Source organism: Suncus etruscus, chromosome 15 (genome assembly GCF_024139225.1).
Source record: "Suncus etruscus isolate mSunEtr1 chromosome 15, mSunEtr1.pri.cur, whole genome shotgun sequence".
Classification (NCBI taxonomy): Eukaryota; Metazoa; Chordata; class Mammalia; order Eulipotyphla; family Soricidae; genus Suncus; species Suncus etruscus.
In genome coordinates this window covers 82,587,213-82,602,649 of record NC_064862.1, presented here as the reverse complement: position 1 = coordinate 82,602,649, position 15,437 = coordinate 82,587,213, and the positions used below count along the sequence as shown (strand labels likewise).

Sequence of the window (15,437 nt, the reverse complement as noted above, 5' to 3'; positions counted from 1 at the left end):
CCTTTCTCAAGGACACTTTTCTGGGTGTTACAAGTAAGGCACTGTTTATTTGGCAAGGAGCACATCCAACTATGCTCAGAACTTAAGCCAGTTCTGAGTTCGGGGATCACTCTTGGCTGGGATACCAAAAATTGAACCTGGGTCACCTGTCTGCAGGGCAAGTGCCCTTCCACTGTGCTATGGCTCCAGCCCCATATAAGGCACCATCTGGGGACTGGGAAAGGTGACCAAACAATCCCCCCTTTAGTCCCTTCTTCCCAAACTCTGGGAGAGCTGGGCTCCATCTCCATGTGACCCCTAAATCTGGGCAAGCCTTCGTTCTACATCCACAGGTACCAAGAGGTGGCAGGGTCACAAGGAAGCAGGACTAGAGGCCCCAACTGGAGTGCAAGGCAGGTTCTACTGGGTGCTGGGTGTGGGGAAGCATTAGACCCCCACTGGTCCTGTGGTTGGCACCCAGGGACAGCAGGTACCAGGGTTGTGATCAGGCACTCGGTTTCCAGATGTCTCAAAACTGGGGGTCTTGGTATCCACACCAACCCTGGGTCAGCAGGTGAGCTCACAAGTGGGGAAACAGTTGCTGAACCCCCACAAATGGGCCAGGGTCAGGAGGAAGGGCTGACGCCCCCTCCCCAGGGACACAGCTGGCTTTGCTCAGAGGGCTTTGGGGGAGATGCAGGCAGAAGGGAGAGCTGGTAGAGGCCAGCTTTCTAGGCTTACGGGGGTGTGTTCTGAGGATCACCCAGGTTGAGAGCCCCTCCACCCCTGGTCTAAACCCAAGATCCCCGTTCTACAGGCATCTTCATTCGTGAATGGGGGAGAGATCCCCCAGTGTTTGGCAGTTATAAGGGAGACATGTGGAGTCCTCAGGGCTTCTGGGATCCTGGCCCAGGGCCCACTTCTCTATTCCCCCCAGAAATCCTTCCAAGATAGCTCTTGGGGTCCAGGCTTAGGGACGTGTCCGTGGGTCATAAATTAGACTCATCTGTGGCAATAAATAAAACCAGGAGATCTGAAATGCCAGCCCAGCACTGGGTGGGGGGCTCATACGAAATTCTCCTCCTCCTCTGAATCAGTATCCGACTGTTCCGGGGTGCCTGAAAGAGGAGGAAAGAGGAGTCAAGATTGGGGTGGGAGCAGCAGGAGAGAGCCAGGGGGCTCACCCCAGCACCCCCACCACCACTCACCTGCACAGAAGCCCGGATGGCGCACGCCAATGGAGCGGCCCAGAAAGCAAGTGGCCTGGCGAAGGTGGCAGGAGGACAGGTAGGTGATGTTGTTGTTGCCACAGAGTTCCTGGCCGGGACTCGAGGGTGTAGGGCAGGGCGCCGAGCGGCACACGACACAGTGCGCGCTGCCCGTCTGGTCCACCACGCACGACTGGGGCCGTTGACACACGACATGGGCGCAGGACTCTGAGCATGGGCAGTGGGCAGGGTCAGGCCCAGGCCTGATAGCCTTTGCGCACCCTGAATCCTCCAGCTCCACCCTCACCCTCACCTCTTGCATAAACCTCATCTCTCTGTTCAGCCTTCAGCCCCAAGATCTCTGGGGCTATTCCAACTTTATTCATTTAGATTTTGGGGACCAGGTCTAGAGCAACTCAGGGCTTACTTCAAGTTCTGCACTCAGGGATCACTGCTGGGGAGGGCACAGGGAACCTATGGGGTGGTAGGGATGGATCCCAGGTGGGCTGTGTGCAAGGCAAATGCCCTCCCTGCTGTACGTCTCCGGTCCCTCTTATTCCAGCTTTATCTTGTTTTCATTTTTGTTTTTTTTTTTTTGTCACATCCAGTGGCACTCAGTGGTTACTCCTGGCTCTATGCTCAGAAATCGCTCCTGACAAACTCGGGGGACCATATGGGATGCCGGGATTCAAACCACTGACCTGCATGAAAGGTAAACGCCTTACCTCCATGCTATCTCTCCGACCCCCTTATTCCAACTTTAAACACCACAAGCCCTAACCTTTCTGAGTCCCCCAAACTGGCTCAAGCCACGCCCTCCCTCAATTTCCAGTCCATCTTCAAATCCAGGCCTGATTGCACCATCCTTATTTCTTACCCCGTGTGAACTCCAAAATTCCCATAAATTAGAAAATCATCAGCACTGTATGTTTCCTCATTCCTAAGCCCTCAAAAGTATTTTTTTTTTTTAGATTTTTGAGCCACACCCAGTGATGCTCAGGGTTTCTTCCTGGCTCCGTGCTTCCGGGACCAGATGGATGCAGGAGACAGAAACTGGGCCAGTAGCAAGCTTTGCATGCTATCTCTGGTCTCTGAATTGCTTTGTTTTGGTATCACACCCAGCAGCGCTCAGGGGTTACTCCTGGCTCTGCTCTCAGAAATCATCCTAGGCAGGCTCGGAGGACCATATGGGATGCCAGGATTCGAACCACCGTCCTTCTGCATGCAAGGCAAACACTTTACTTCCATGCTATCTCTCCGACCCCCAGACCTGGTCTCTGAATTGAGGGTCTGGGTGGGCCCTTTGAATTTACTCTTTAGGCGCCACCCTCATACTAAACCCCGCCCCAAATATCAGCCCTGAACTCCACCCATCCAGGCTCCGCCTCCTACTTCACTCCGCCTTCGCCTGGCCCCGCCCCTCTCCCCATATAGGTTGTCTCGGTTCCACCTGCGCTGATTTTTGCATGACTCCGCCCCCTAAGCCTGGCTCGCCGTCCCACCGTGGGCTCCGCCCATCGAGGCCCTCCCTCCGGTCCCTGATTCGCTGATCCGCGAGGCCCCGCCCCACGTACTGCGGCAGCGGCCCCGGTACATGACGCGCAGGTCCGGTTGTCCGCGGCAGCGCGCGGCGCGCAGTTCGCACTCGTCTCGGTAGGTGGCGCCGTCCGAGCCGCAGACCTGCAGACGCGCCGGGAGCCCCGAGCAGTCGGGCGCGCACTCGCAGCGTGGGCGGCCCCCCAACATGCGGCAGACCTTGCCGGGGCCACACTCCACGCCGTCGCACGACTCTGCGGACACAGGATGCGCGTGTGGGCCGGGGTCCTCGGACCCGGGCTGGGCCTACTAGCTAGGGGCCGCCCGTGGATCGGTCACGGGTGCGGGGCTGGGCTCGGGATCTGGTTGCTTTTTGTCTTTTTCTTTGGGGGGGTCTTGGGGTGCGGTTCTGGGATGCCAGCGGCGGCCCAGGCCCAGGCTCTGATTCCCTGAGACTGCCAGGGCCTCCCTGGAGGAGGCATTCTGGATGGAGGGGTGGGAATTCCCACCCCCTCTGGGTTTCTCTGGCCTCTGCGCCCCCCATTCCTCCAAGTAGGAGGTACTGCTTTGGGTCCACACTTTGCAAGGCCCCATCACAGCTACTGGTGAAAACAAAAACATGAGAAAATCAAGCCAGACCTAAAGGAAACGCCTGCCCACACCCCCACACCCCCAGTTCTAGTACTTGCAGGGGGACTTGGCCCAAGTTTACTCTCCAGCCTCAGTTTCCCCGGGTGGAAAGAACCCCCCCCCCCACACACACACACAGCAGACGCTCTTAGGAACATGTCCCATACCCTGCCTAGACATGTGGGCCGCACCTGGGTGCCTCCCACACACGCGCCCACAAGCACATCTGGAAACGCTCCGGGTGGTTCAGCACAAGTAGTAGGAACGGAAGTTGGGGGACTGAGTTCCCACCCAGGGCCAGATGAGGTGTGTATTGGGGGTGGGGGCAGCTGGCCAGAGCGTGCTGCCAGGAACCAAGATGATCCCCCCCCCCCTCCCCGCCTCCACCTACTGGCCCAGCTGAGCTGGGGTGCATCACATCTTTGAGACCCCTGGGGCTTGTTGTAGCCTTGGGTCTGGGGCCCTCACTCAACTCCAGGGCTCTCACCCACCTTCCAGGGCTGGACCCCACCCCCTTCACCGCATGGTGAACTCCTATGCATCCTCCAACACTTTGGCTCCAATGCCCACCTCTTTCAATCAGGTCCCAGTACTCCCCATATCAGAGCTCCTGCAGGTTCTGGCCTGATCCATCAGGAAAGAATCCATACTCCCCCTATCCCTCCCACCTTCACATCCCAGGGCAGAAATTATGTCTTGACTCCTCCATTTATTCATTCAATTAGCCCTGAAGGAGCTGCCAGTCTGATGGAGGAGACTGCATTTCTCCTCATGGAGCCCAGAAGAGGCTGCCTGTCCCGAGTCCAGAAATCTGGGGTTGGAGAGCACCTGAGTGGATGCACCTAAGTGGGGTCACAACCAGAGAGGCTAGATGGGAAACATCCAGAAGAGGTGGGCATGAGCCCAAATATTCTACCGGGCAGGGTGTAGAGTCCCTCTAAATTCCCAACTTTTTTTTTTTTTGGTTTTTGGTTTTTGGGCCACACCCAGTAACGCTCAGGAGTTACTCCTGGCTATGCGCTCAGAAGTTGCTCCTGGCTTGGGGGACCATATGGGACACCGGGGGATCGAACCGCGGTCCGTCCAAGGCTAGCGCAGGCAAGGCAGGCACCTTACCTTTAGCGCCACCGCCGGGCCCCTAAATTCCCAGCTTTCCAGCCAAGGGTTCAGAAGAAACAAAGACAGGCAAGCTGGGGGGGGGGGGGCGGGTCTCCCCATGCCTTCCACTCTTGGACGCTGAGATCCTGCTCCTGCGTGTCTGTCCATGTCCCCTCTCCACCCCTTGACCCCAGAATCCCTCCAAACGGAAATTCACTGACACCTTACTACAAAAACACAAACACACAGACACACACAGACACACACAGACACAGACACAGACACACACACACACACACACACACACACACACAGCTCCTACCTTTGCAGGGGAGACAGTGGACCAGCCCCAGGAACCCCAGGAGACTGATCTTGTTTCCTGGGTGGGTGAAGTTGGACCAGGCAGTATCCACATTCCCAGAAGCGCAGCACTCGGCCTGGCTAATGTCTGTCTTCAGCACCAGGCTGCATGTGGCCTCAAGGCCTTGCTGGAGCCAGCACACCCCACCTGTGGGGTGATGGGGGCAGCTGCTGGAGGGCCCGCTCAGACCAGGACCTCCCACCCTGCACATCCTCCTCTGTCCTCTGGGATGCATATAAGTGGTATTCGATGACAGCACCGCGATAGCAAAGCAGGAAGGGCACTCGCTTTGCAAGCAGCTAATCTTTTGGGGGAGGAGGGTTCGGCCACAGGCAGTGAAGTTCAGGGGTTACTCCTAGCTATGTGCTCGGAAATCGCTGTTATCGCACCGCAGTCTGTCCTAGGCAAGCATGGACAAGGCAGATGTCTTACTGCTTGCGCCACAGCTCCAACCTTAGCATCCCAGAGGGTCACTGAGACCAGAGGGGTCCCTGAGCACAGAGTCAAAATTCGGACCTGAACACGACTGCTGGGGGTGACACAAAAACCAAAAAGGGGGGCTAAGAGATAATAGAGCAAGGAAGGCGCTTGCCTTGCATGTGGCCAACCCTGCTTCCATCCTCAGCATCCCATAGGCATATGGTCCCTCCAAGCCACAGCCAGGTGTAGCCCCAAAACAAAAACTGCTTTGCTTTCTCCAGATTTTGGGGGGACCCCTCCTTTCTGAGCTCATGCTGTCCCCCAGCCTGTAACACTGCTTTGTTCAGAGGCTGGAGTGACAGTATAGTGGGGAGGGCATTTGCCTTGCATGCAGCCAACCCGGGTTTGATCCCCAGCATCCTATAAGATTCCTTGAGCAAGGCCAGGAATGATCCCTGAGTGCAGAGCCAGCAGTAAGCCCTGAACACTGCCGGTTAGGATTAAAAAATAAATTAAAAATAAATCACTGCGGGGCCGGGCGGTGGCGCTAAAGGTAAGGTGCCTGCCTTGCCTGCGCTAGCCTTGGACGGACCACGGTTCGATCCCCCGGTGTCCCATATGGTCCCCCAAGCCAGGAGCAACTTCTGAGCGCATAGCCAGGAGTAACCCCTGAGCATTACTGGGTGTGGCCCAAAAACCAAAAAAAAAAAAAAAAAAAAAATAAATCACTGCTATGCTCTAAGTCCCCCTCCCCCTATAGACTGTACCCCCACCCTCACCCCCAGAATTGGCTTTGGAGAAATACCCAACAATTTAACCCCGGAGTGCTTAGAGCTCACTCCTGACTCTGCTCAGGATTCCCTCCTGGTGGGGCTCCATGGGGTGCTGGGGATCAAACCCCCCCCCTCGTCCCCTACGTGCCAGGCAAGCACCGTCCCCTCCCTACCATCCTATTGCTCCGGCCCCCCTAGGGTTAGTTTCCTACCTGACCACAGAGGTTGCAGGGTGCCCGGGGCTCCGGGTCTGGGGCCCCAGAGAGCGGCACGCCTCTGCCCTCTGTCTAGACAGCACCCGAGGGCAAGCGAACCCCCCCTGCCTGGCCGCCTCTTACTCACTCCAACTCGGGAACATTCCCCTGACATGAGCTCACTGTCTCCCCGGGGAGGCGGCCTTCAGGGAGGGGGTGCACTCCCCATCCCCTTGGTGCAGAGTTTGGCGGTCACATGGGAGGGCAGAGACCCCCGGTTTTTCACCTCTAACTGGGGGCGGGGGTAGCCGCAGCCCCCACCTGGCAGCACTCTCTGGTGCCCCTCACCCCGTGCCGTGCGCCTGCCATCATGGAACCCAGCTTTGGGGGCTCCTTCGTGCCTGGCACCCCATCATCTGGAGGGGTGGAAACTGAGGCAAGCAATGGGAGGGGTTAATCAATCTCTTTGCCAGGCCCTTCCCAACCAGCAAGTGGCGGTTCCCCAAGAGTTTTCCAGCGTGGGTGCAGCCACCCAGAGACTGTGGGGCTCAAATCCTGGCCTTGTCACTTCCAGGCGCGCGCTCCCTTTCCCTGTGCCTCAGTTTCCCCAGCAGGAAACTCGCAAGATGAGAGTCCGGGGACTCCGGGGGGGCGTCCGGGAGACTGTCGGTGGCCTCAGTTTCTGGACACCCGCCTGACCTCCTGCAGGCCTCCCGAGGTGGGGGCACCCCCAGCCCTCCCGCAGCCGGCCGCGCCCCCAACCTCGCCCCCTGGCCCGCATTCCCCGCCGGCCCACGTGGGTGGCCCGCCCGGCCCGCTTCCCTCCGGCCGCCCCACTCACCGGGCGCGGGGTCCCCGGAGCCCCCAGAGCCCACGGAGCCCACCAAGCCCACGGCCCAAGCCAGGGCCCCCCAGGGCAGCGGCCAGAGGGGCGCCCCGGGACGCATGGCGCAGGCGACGGAGGCAGAGGCGGGCGGCGGGCGGCACGGACGGGCCGGGCGCTCCCTATAAAGTCCCGCTGGCCGCGGGCGGGCGGGCGGAGCGGCGGGCGTGGCGGGCGGCGGCAGGCGGGGTCGGCTCTGTGCAGGGGCTGGGCCGGGCCTGGCCCCGCCACCGCCTCCCCCACCAGGGGTGGGGGGGTCCCACCTGCACGTCCCAGCAGGTACCTGGCAAGGCGTGGCACCGAGGAAGTTCCAGGCATCCCTTGGCATTTGGGGGTGTGTGCGTGTCTCATTGCATTGAGCTGCTGGCTCCAGGATCTGGGAGGGGGGTCTGCAGAGTTGGATCCCCTCTACCTATAGCATCTGTGGACCCCCCCCCCACCTGTGGTTCCACTCTAGCACCCGGACCCCAGCCCGTTGGGGACATGGCTGAGGGTGCAGCCATGAGGGAAGATGCAAGCCAAAGGTTGGACTTAGGGGAGAGAGAATTAGGCGTTGGCCTTGCACATGGCTGACTCAGGTTTGATGCCCGGCACCCCATAGGGTTCCCCAAGCTGCACCAGGAGTGATCCCTGAGCACCGCCAAGTGTAGCCCGCAAATCGAAAACAAAGATAACCAGTTGGGCCCGCTATATCCAGACTGTCATCCAGTCCCACCCCTGGATTTCCAATGCCCAAGTATGGCCAGAGCCCCCCAAGACTTATTGGAATCCTTGGAACCTTTGCCAGTGGAGTCCACCCAGAAAACACAATGAGAACCCCTTGAATTTTCAGATAACATTTTATTTTATTTTGGTTTAGGGGCCACATCCGGGTTACTCCTGGCTCTGCATTCAGAAATCACTACACCTGGCAGTGCTCAGGGGACCCGATGGGCTGCTGGTGATCCAACCTGAGTCAGCCACAAGCAAAGCAAGAGCCCTCCCTGCTGTACTGTCACTCTGACCTACTAAGACAACTTTTGCCTTGTATTTTGCTTTGCAGTGCTCAGGGCTTACTCCTGGCTCTGCGCTCAGAAATTATTCTTTTTTTTTTTTTTTTTTTTTTGGTTTTTGGGTCACACCCGGCAGTGCTCAGGGGTTACTCCTGGCTGTCTGCTCAGAAATAGCTCCTGGCAGGCCTGGGGGACCATATGGGACACCGGGATTCGAACCAACCACCTTTGGTCCTGGATCGGCTGCTTGCAAGGCAAACACCGCTGTGCTATCTCTCCGGGCCCCAGAAATTATTTTTGGTAGGCCCGGGGACCACAGGAAATGTCAGGGATCAAACCCAGGTTGGCCACATGCAAGGCAAGCACCCTCTCCTCTGTGCAATCATTCCAGTCCCAGAGCTTTTCTCCTCTGACATGAAGTTTGTCTCTGTTCCTGCAGCTGCTTGGAGTTCATGGGCATCTGCATTCCCCAGGACAGCACAGAAAGAACCTCACTGGGGGCTAAACCCTGCTATTTGGGGAACTTCCTTGAGCATCAGAGAGTCCCAGCATGTTCAGGGGTAATGTCTCTTGGCCCCCTCATCTGTGAGATACCAGCGACTTTTGGTGGGTAGCAGACCATACAGAGGGGTGCAGGACAGCCCCCATGCACTCGCTCAGCAAGCTCATGGCAAAGATCCCAAGTACAGAGGGGTCTGAGACATAGAACAGTGGGGAGGTTGCTGGCCTTGCAAGCAGCCAACCTGGGTTCACATACACACACACACACACACATACACACACACACACACACACACACACACACACACACACACACACACACAGACCTCCAACGCCACCAGGAATCATTCCTGAGTATGGAGCCAGGAGTGAAGAGCCAGAGATTGGACCACATCAGTAGTACTTAGGACTCAGGACTGACTCATGACTCTGTGCTCAGCTCAGAGATCACGCCTGATGATGTTCAGGGGCCCTAGGCTACGCCAGGGATCAAACTGGGGTCAGCCACATGCCGGGCAAGAATCTTATCCTTGGGACTGGAGTGATAGCACAGCTGAGAGGTCATTTGCTTTGCACGCAGCCAACCTGGGTTCTATCCGATCCCAGTCATCCATTGATCCCTGAACGCAGAGCCAGGAGTCAGCCCTGTGCAAAGCTGAATGTGGACCTAAAATAGCCAAACAAGTCACTAAGGAACAAGAAAGTGGTTGAAGAAATAGTATAGGGGGAGGATGTTTGCTTTGCACGCAGCCCACCTGGGTTTGATCCCCTGCATCCCAGAGCTTGCCAGAATTGATTCCTGAGTGCAGAGCCAGGAGTAACCTCTGAGCAATGTCAGGTGTGGCCTAAAATCAAAAGAGAAGGACCAGTAGATGCCAGGCTGCTTCTTCCACTGCCATGGCCCAGCCTAAGTCCCAGCTACACCCAGCCACTGTCTTGACCTGCCCTTGGCCTCTGTCAGTCGAGGGAGAGGGGACTCTGCTCTACAGGAGTGGGGCAGGGAAGGTCATGAGGACCCTTTGTCCTCACCAAGGAAGTATGAGAGCTGGACAGGGCAACCTTGGCCAGTCCCTGACCCCGTTGTAGCCCGGCCATCCAGCTTGGACTTGGCAAATCAAAGCCTCCTTGTCAGCTCTTGTGGGTTCAAGACCTAGGCTCACTGCCAGCAGCCTCCCGGGTCCACTCCCCAGTCCAGGGGTCACACGGGGGCGATCTCATAAGGGCATGAGGGCACTGCAGCCCTCCTTGCCCATCTCAGTCTAATTCCTGCTTCTTTCCCCATCCCCCATCAGTACCCCTGTCTGAGCCTCACCCCTGCAGCCCACTTCCTCCCCATGATCAGACACTTTTTGGGTCACACCCACTGATGCTCAGGGCTCTTCACTTAGTAGGATCTGTGAGATGCTGGGATGGGATCTGGATTGGATCCGGGTGCAAAGCAAGTACCTTGTCTACTTTCTGGCTTCCAGACTCCCACTTTGAAATTCAGGACTTTATTCTCACACACACACCCCAAGAACACACACCTTCTCTGCCCCTTAGAGCATAGGCAGAGGGACCCCAGAACTGTTCAGAGATATGGAACAGGGTCATGGGTGCATGGGGAAAAAAGCTATATAGAAATTTGGGAGCCAGGAGAGGGCTGGGGAATCAGGGGTGAGAACTGACTGAGGGGTGTCTGTGCTACAAGATAAGGGTCCCCAAAAAGCCAGAGAGTACAGCAGATTGTGTACTTGCCTTGCACATTGGTGACCCGGGTTCGATTCCTGATGTTTTTTATGGTCCCCTGAGCTCTGCCAGGAGTGATCCTTGAGATTAGAGGCAGGAGTTACCCTGAATACTGACAGGTGTGGCCTCAAAACAAAAACAAAAACAACAAAATAAAACATTGCCAAGGGCTGAAGTCATGTCACAGATAAAGTGGTAGGGGCATTTGCCTTGAATGCTGCTGACCCGGGACAGACCTGGGTTCAAACATTGGCATTCCATATGGTACCCAGAGCCTGCCAGGAGCGATTTGTGAGTATTGTCCCGTTTACTATTTAGTTGGTTATTTGTGTATCCTCAAGAGCTCCCAGAATGAGAAATTGATTCCCATCCCCTTGTCCCCTTTTGGGGGGGAGATCTTGGAAATATTTATCCGCAGCAAATAATCCACACAGACAGGAGCTGCAAGCTCCAAAAAACACCTGATAAATTGTGACCTTGAGCAATACTGAAATGAAGACATAAATGCACCATACAAGCAACCGCAATGGGAATCCATCATTTTCTTTTTCTTTGTTTGTTTTTTTTGGTTTTTGGGTCACACCCGGCAGTGCTCAGGGGTTACTCCTGGCTCTACGCTCAGAAATCGCCCCTGGCAGGCACAGGGGACCATATGGGATGCTGGGATTCGAACCACCGTCCTTCTGCATGGAAGACAAACACCTTACCTCCATGCTATCTCGCTGGCCCCTGGGATCCATCATTTTCAATCCTATTCAGTGATCATACCTCTGAAAAGAATCATAAAGTATTAATAACAACTGACAAATAAATGAAATGATCATCTGGCATTCATTGTAGATCTCTGAGAAGTATAAAACAGGATGTATGCTGCTGTGGATTTCACCGCTGTATTAGGAATTTTTTTGATCTTCTTGTCATCAAAATTGATCCAGTGTTGTCTTGTGGCAATTTTACAGTATGAAGTACAGTGTCCATAGTGAACTTTACCATAATGGTTTGACACATGATAAGTTGTATTTTTCAGTCTTGCTTTTATCTTCTGGAGTGAATTCTGCTAAATTGAGGTCTTCTAAAGGAAAATCCACATAAGTGTGCAGTTTTTAACTTGTTTGCCATCAAAAGCAAAACATTTCAAATGTATTATTAGTACTGGTGGTAGTTTCCATATGTATGTTTTCTTTAAAAATAAAACCTGAGGAGCTGGAGAGATAGCATGGAGGTAAGGCGTTTACCTTTCATGCAGAAGGTCATCAGTTCGAATCCCAGCGTCCCATATAGTCCCCTGTGCCTGCCAGGAACAATTTCTGAGCACGGAGCCAGGAAAAAAAAAACCCTGAGCACTGCCAGGTGTGACCCAAAAACCACAAAAAAATAAATAAATAAATAAATAAATAAATAACTAAAAAATAAAACCCGAGCCCGGAGAGATAGCACAGCGGCGTTTGCCTTGCAAGCAGCCGGTCTAGGACCAAAGGTGGTTGGTTCGAATCCCGGTGTCCCATATGGTTCCCCGTGCCTGCCAGGAGCTATTTCTGAGCAGACAGGCAGGAGTAATCCCTGAGCACCACTGGGTGTGGCCCAAAAACCAAAAATAATAATAATAATAATAATAATAATAATAATAGATTCATGAGCCCTTTGGTGTTTTGGTGTAGATTGTTCATAGTTTTCATTGTCTATAAGGTGTATAGCTTTATCTGTCATTAAATTTTCAGTAAGCAAATACTGGTGTAGTCTCTCTATAAGAAACATTAATAGTTCGTGAGGATCCTGCTGATTGTATCCAGCAAACTGGTCATTAAGTAAACCATTTGTTACTTTGAAGCTTTCAGGATTGATATATCTATGACATCCATTCCCCATGGTTTTGATGAGCTGACCAAATTCTTCGGCTAATTTGCCTTCATGTCCCCTTGGATTTTTCCTGTTAATGTCTTTTTATTTATTTATTTATTTTTTAGTTTTTGTTTTTTTTTGGGCCACACCCATTTGATGCTCAGGGGTTACTCCTGGCTAAGCGCTCAGAAATTGCCCCTGGCTTAGGGGGACCATATGGGATGCCGGGGGATCGAACCGCGGTCCTTCCTTGGCTAGTGCTTGCAAGGCAAGACACCTTACCTCTAGAGCCACCTCATCGGTCCCGTTAATATCTTTTTTATAATCTTGATTAAAATACTGAGTCAACGGGGCTGGAGAGATAGCATGGAGGTAAGGTGTTTGCCTTGCATGCAGAAGGTCATCAGTTCGAATCCCGGCGTCCCATATGGTCCCCTGTGCCTGCCAGGAGCAATTTCTGAGCATGGAGCCAGGAATAACCCCTGAGCACTGCCGGGTGTGACCCAAAAACCACACACACACACAAAAAAAAATACTGAGTCAAGTCTGAAATGAGCAGGCATTGCAATATAGAGTTCATGTAGCAAGAGTTGCCTATATTTTGGAGCCCAGTTAAGATAGGTTCCTGTCATTCCTTTTTTTTGGTTTTTGGGTCACACCCGGCTGCGCTCAGGGGTTACTCCTGGCTGGCTGCTCAGAAATAGCTCCTGGCAAGCACGGGGGACCATATGGGACACCCGGGATTCGAACCAACCACCTTTGGTCCTGGATCGGCTGCTTGCAAGGCAAACACCTCTGTGCTATCTCTCCGGGCCCTGTCATTCCTTTTGTATTCCGAATGTAAGGGCTTATCACTCTTGTCAGTCTCACTCAAGGTATGGGGTAAAAGTTAATTCCTTGTTCCCTTTCCTGGATAAAAATACTAAGTCAAGTATGAAATATTATACAGCATTGCAATATAGAGTTCATGTAGCAAGTTTCCTATATTTTGGAGCCCAGTTAAGACAGGTTCCTGTCATTCCTTTTGTATTCCAGAATGTAAGGGCTTATTACTCTTGTCAGTCTCACACAAGGTATAGGGTGAAAGTTAATTCCTTGTTCCCTTACCCGAAGGCCTCAGCAATGTTACAATTGTCAGTGTCTTGAATATTTTGTATTTGATGTGAAGGGGAGCTTATAGTCCCAGCAGTTTGATCCTGATCATTTGTGCTAGTACAATTTCTGACAAGGTGTAAAGGGACCCAAAATTTCTTGGGAGGGTTGTCATTTGTAGAAACATAGGCATAACCCTTCCTCTCAGGAGACAATATCTAGCTATTCATTTTTCATCCTCTTTGATCCAAATAGGTGTATGGGTTGTTTCTTTTCTCTGAATATCTTCTTTAAAATGTCTTTCCCCTGATGTGTAACTTTCCCCTTGGAGTAAGTTTAAGTAATTTAATGTGATGATAGTCAAAGATAACAAATCAGTTGGTGATAAGCCTCTTTTTCTATTTTTTTTTTTAATTGAGTTTTTTAAGGTTCTGTGAGCCCTTTCCACAATGGCCTGTCCCCGATAATTGTGAGGAATCCCTATCAAATGTCTTATCTGGGGCCCAGAGAGATAGCACAGCGGTGTTTGCCTTGCAAGCAGCCTATCCAGGACCAAAGGTGGTTGGTTCGAATCCCGGTGTCCCATATGGTCCCCCGTGCCTGCCAGGAGCTATTTCTGAGCAGACAGCCAGGAGTAACCCCTGAGCACCGCCGGGAGTGGTCCAAAAACAAAACCAAAAACATAAAAAAAAGTCTTATCTGCATTTTTTACAAAAAAATTCAAAAGTTTTGCTAATATAGGCTGGTCCATTATCAGTTTTTTGTTTTTGTTTTTGTTTTTGGGCCATTCCTGGCGGTGCTCAGGGGTTACTCCTGGCTGTCTGCTCAGAAATAGCTCCAGGCAGGCACGGGGGACCATATGGGACACCGGGATTCGAACCAACCACCTTAGGTCCTGGATCGGCTGCTTGCAAGGCAAACACCACTGTGCTATCTCTCCGGGCCCCCCATTATCAGTTTTTATAGAATACAGAATACCCATCAAAGAAAAACACTAAAAGAAAACTACAAGCAGCCTTAGACTTTTGAGAAGACATAGGGATTGCCCACATAAACCGAAAATATGTGTCCACCACAACAGGAAGATAAGATTTTCTTGGAAACAAATCTGTTTGAGTTATATCCATTTGCCAAAGTTCGTTCGACTGTAAGTGTCTTAGGTTTGCTCCTGTTATGAAGGTCTTTTTTGTTAACAGTGCACAAATGTTGCAGTTTTCTTTCTTTTTTTTTTTTTTTTTTTTTTTTTAGTTTTTGGGTCACACCCGGCGGTGCTCAGGGGTTACTCCTGGCTGTCTGCTCAGAAATAGCTCCTGGCAGGCACGGGGACCATATGCGACACCGGGACTCGAACCAACCACCTTTGGTCCTGGATCAGCTGCTTGCAAGGCAAACGCCGCTGTGCTATCGCTCCAGGCCTGATGTTGCAGTTTTCTATAATTTCTCTAGCTTGCCTCCATGGAATTTGGTAATTCACATGTAAACGGCGAGCATTTGTGTGTAGAGCTGAATGTTCCTCTACAGATGATTTAAATATAGGCATTGCTAACAAGTCAGCAATTTTATTTCCAGAGCCATCAGTCCTGGAAGACCTGATGGGTTCAGTTAGTTTTTGAAGAAGCTGTTGTAATTGTTTAAGTAAATTCTGTATGATCGGGTTATTAGCATTAAGGGAGGCAGTGGCTTTTACAGGACATAAATTTAACACATACAAAGAATCAGGCAACGATATTCATGGCTTCAGATACATTTTCTAATAGGTAAATTAATGTTGCTAATTCAACTGTCTGTGCAGATTTATATTTGGTATCTATGGTCATATTAATGTTGTCCCTGGTTATTCCTCTTTTTCCATTTTGGGATCCATCGATGTAAAAATAAAAACCAAAACCTTGGCATTGGGAATAGGGGAATCCCGAACAATTGAAGAAATAAACTGGGGCCGGAGAGATAGCATGGAGGTAAGGCGTTTGCCTTTCATGCAGAAGATCATCAGTTCAAATCCCGGTGTCCCATATGGTCCCCCGTGCCTGCCAGGAGCAATTTCTGAGCCTGGAGCCAGGAATAACCCCGGAGCACTGCCGGGTATGACCCAAAACTCACACACACACACACACACACACACACACACACACACACAAAAGAAAAGAAAAGAAAAGAAAAGAAAAGAAAAGAAAAGAAAAGAAAAGAAAGAAAAAGAAATAAC

At 52.5% G+C, this 15,437-nt stretch overlaps 2 protein-coding genes across 2 annotated transcripts in view; one reads left to right on the top strand and one right to left on the bottom strand.

Moving 5' to 3' along the window:
- RNF126 (ring finger protein 126) overlaps positions 1-15,437 on the top strand; it is a 66,775-nt gene that overhangs the window by 31,075 nt on the left and 20,263 nt on the right. The gene's annotated exons all lie outside the window — the stretch shown is intronic.
- On the bottom strand, positions 1,045-7,146 carry FSTL3 (follistatin like 3). The gene is made up of 5 exons (XM_049788746.1): positions 7,041-7,146; positions 4,774-4,959; positions 2,762-2,977; positions 1,188-1,415; positions 1,045-1,097 (listed from the first exon to the last, which is right to left on the bottom strand). Exons 1-5 carry the CDS (start codon positions 7,144-7,146, stop codon positions 1,045-1,047), a joined length of 789 nt encoding a protein of 262 aa, XP_049644703.1.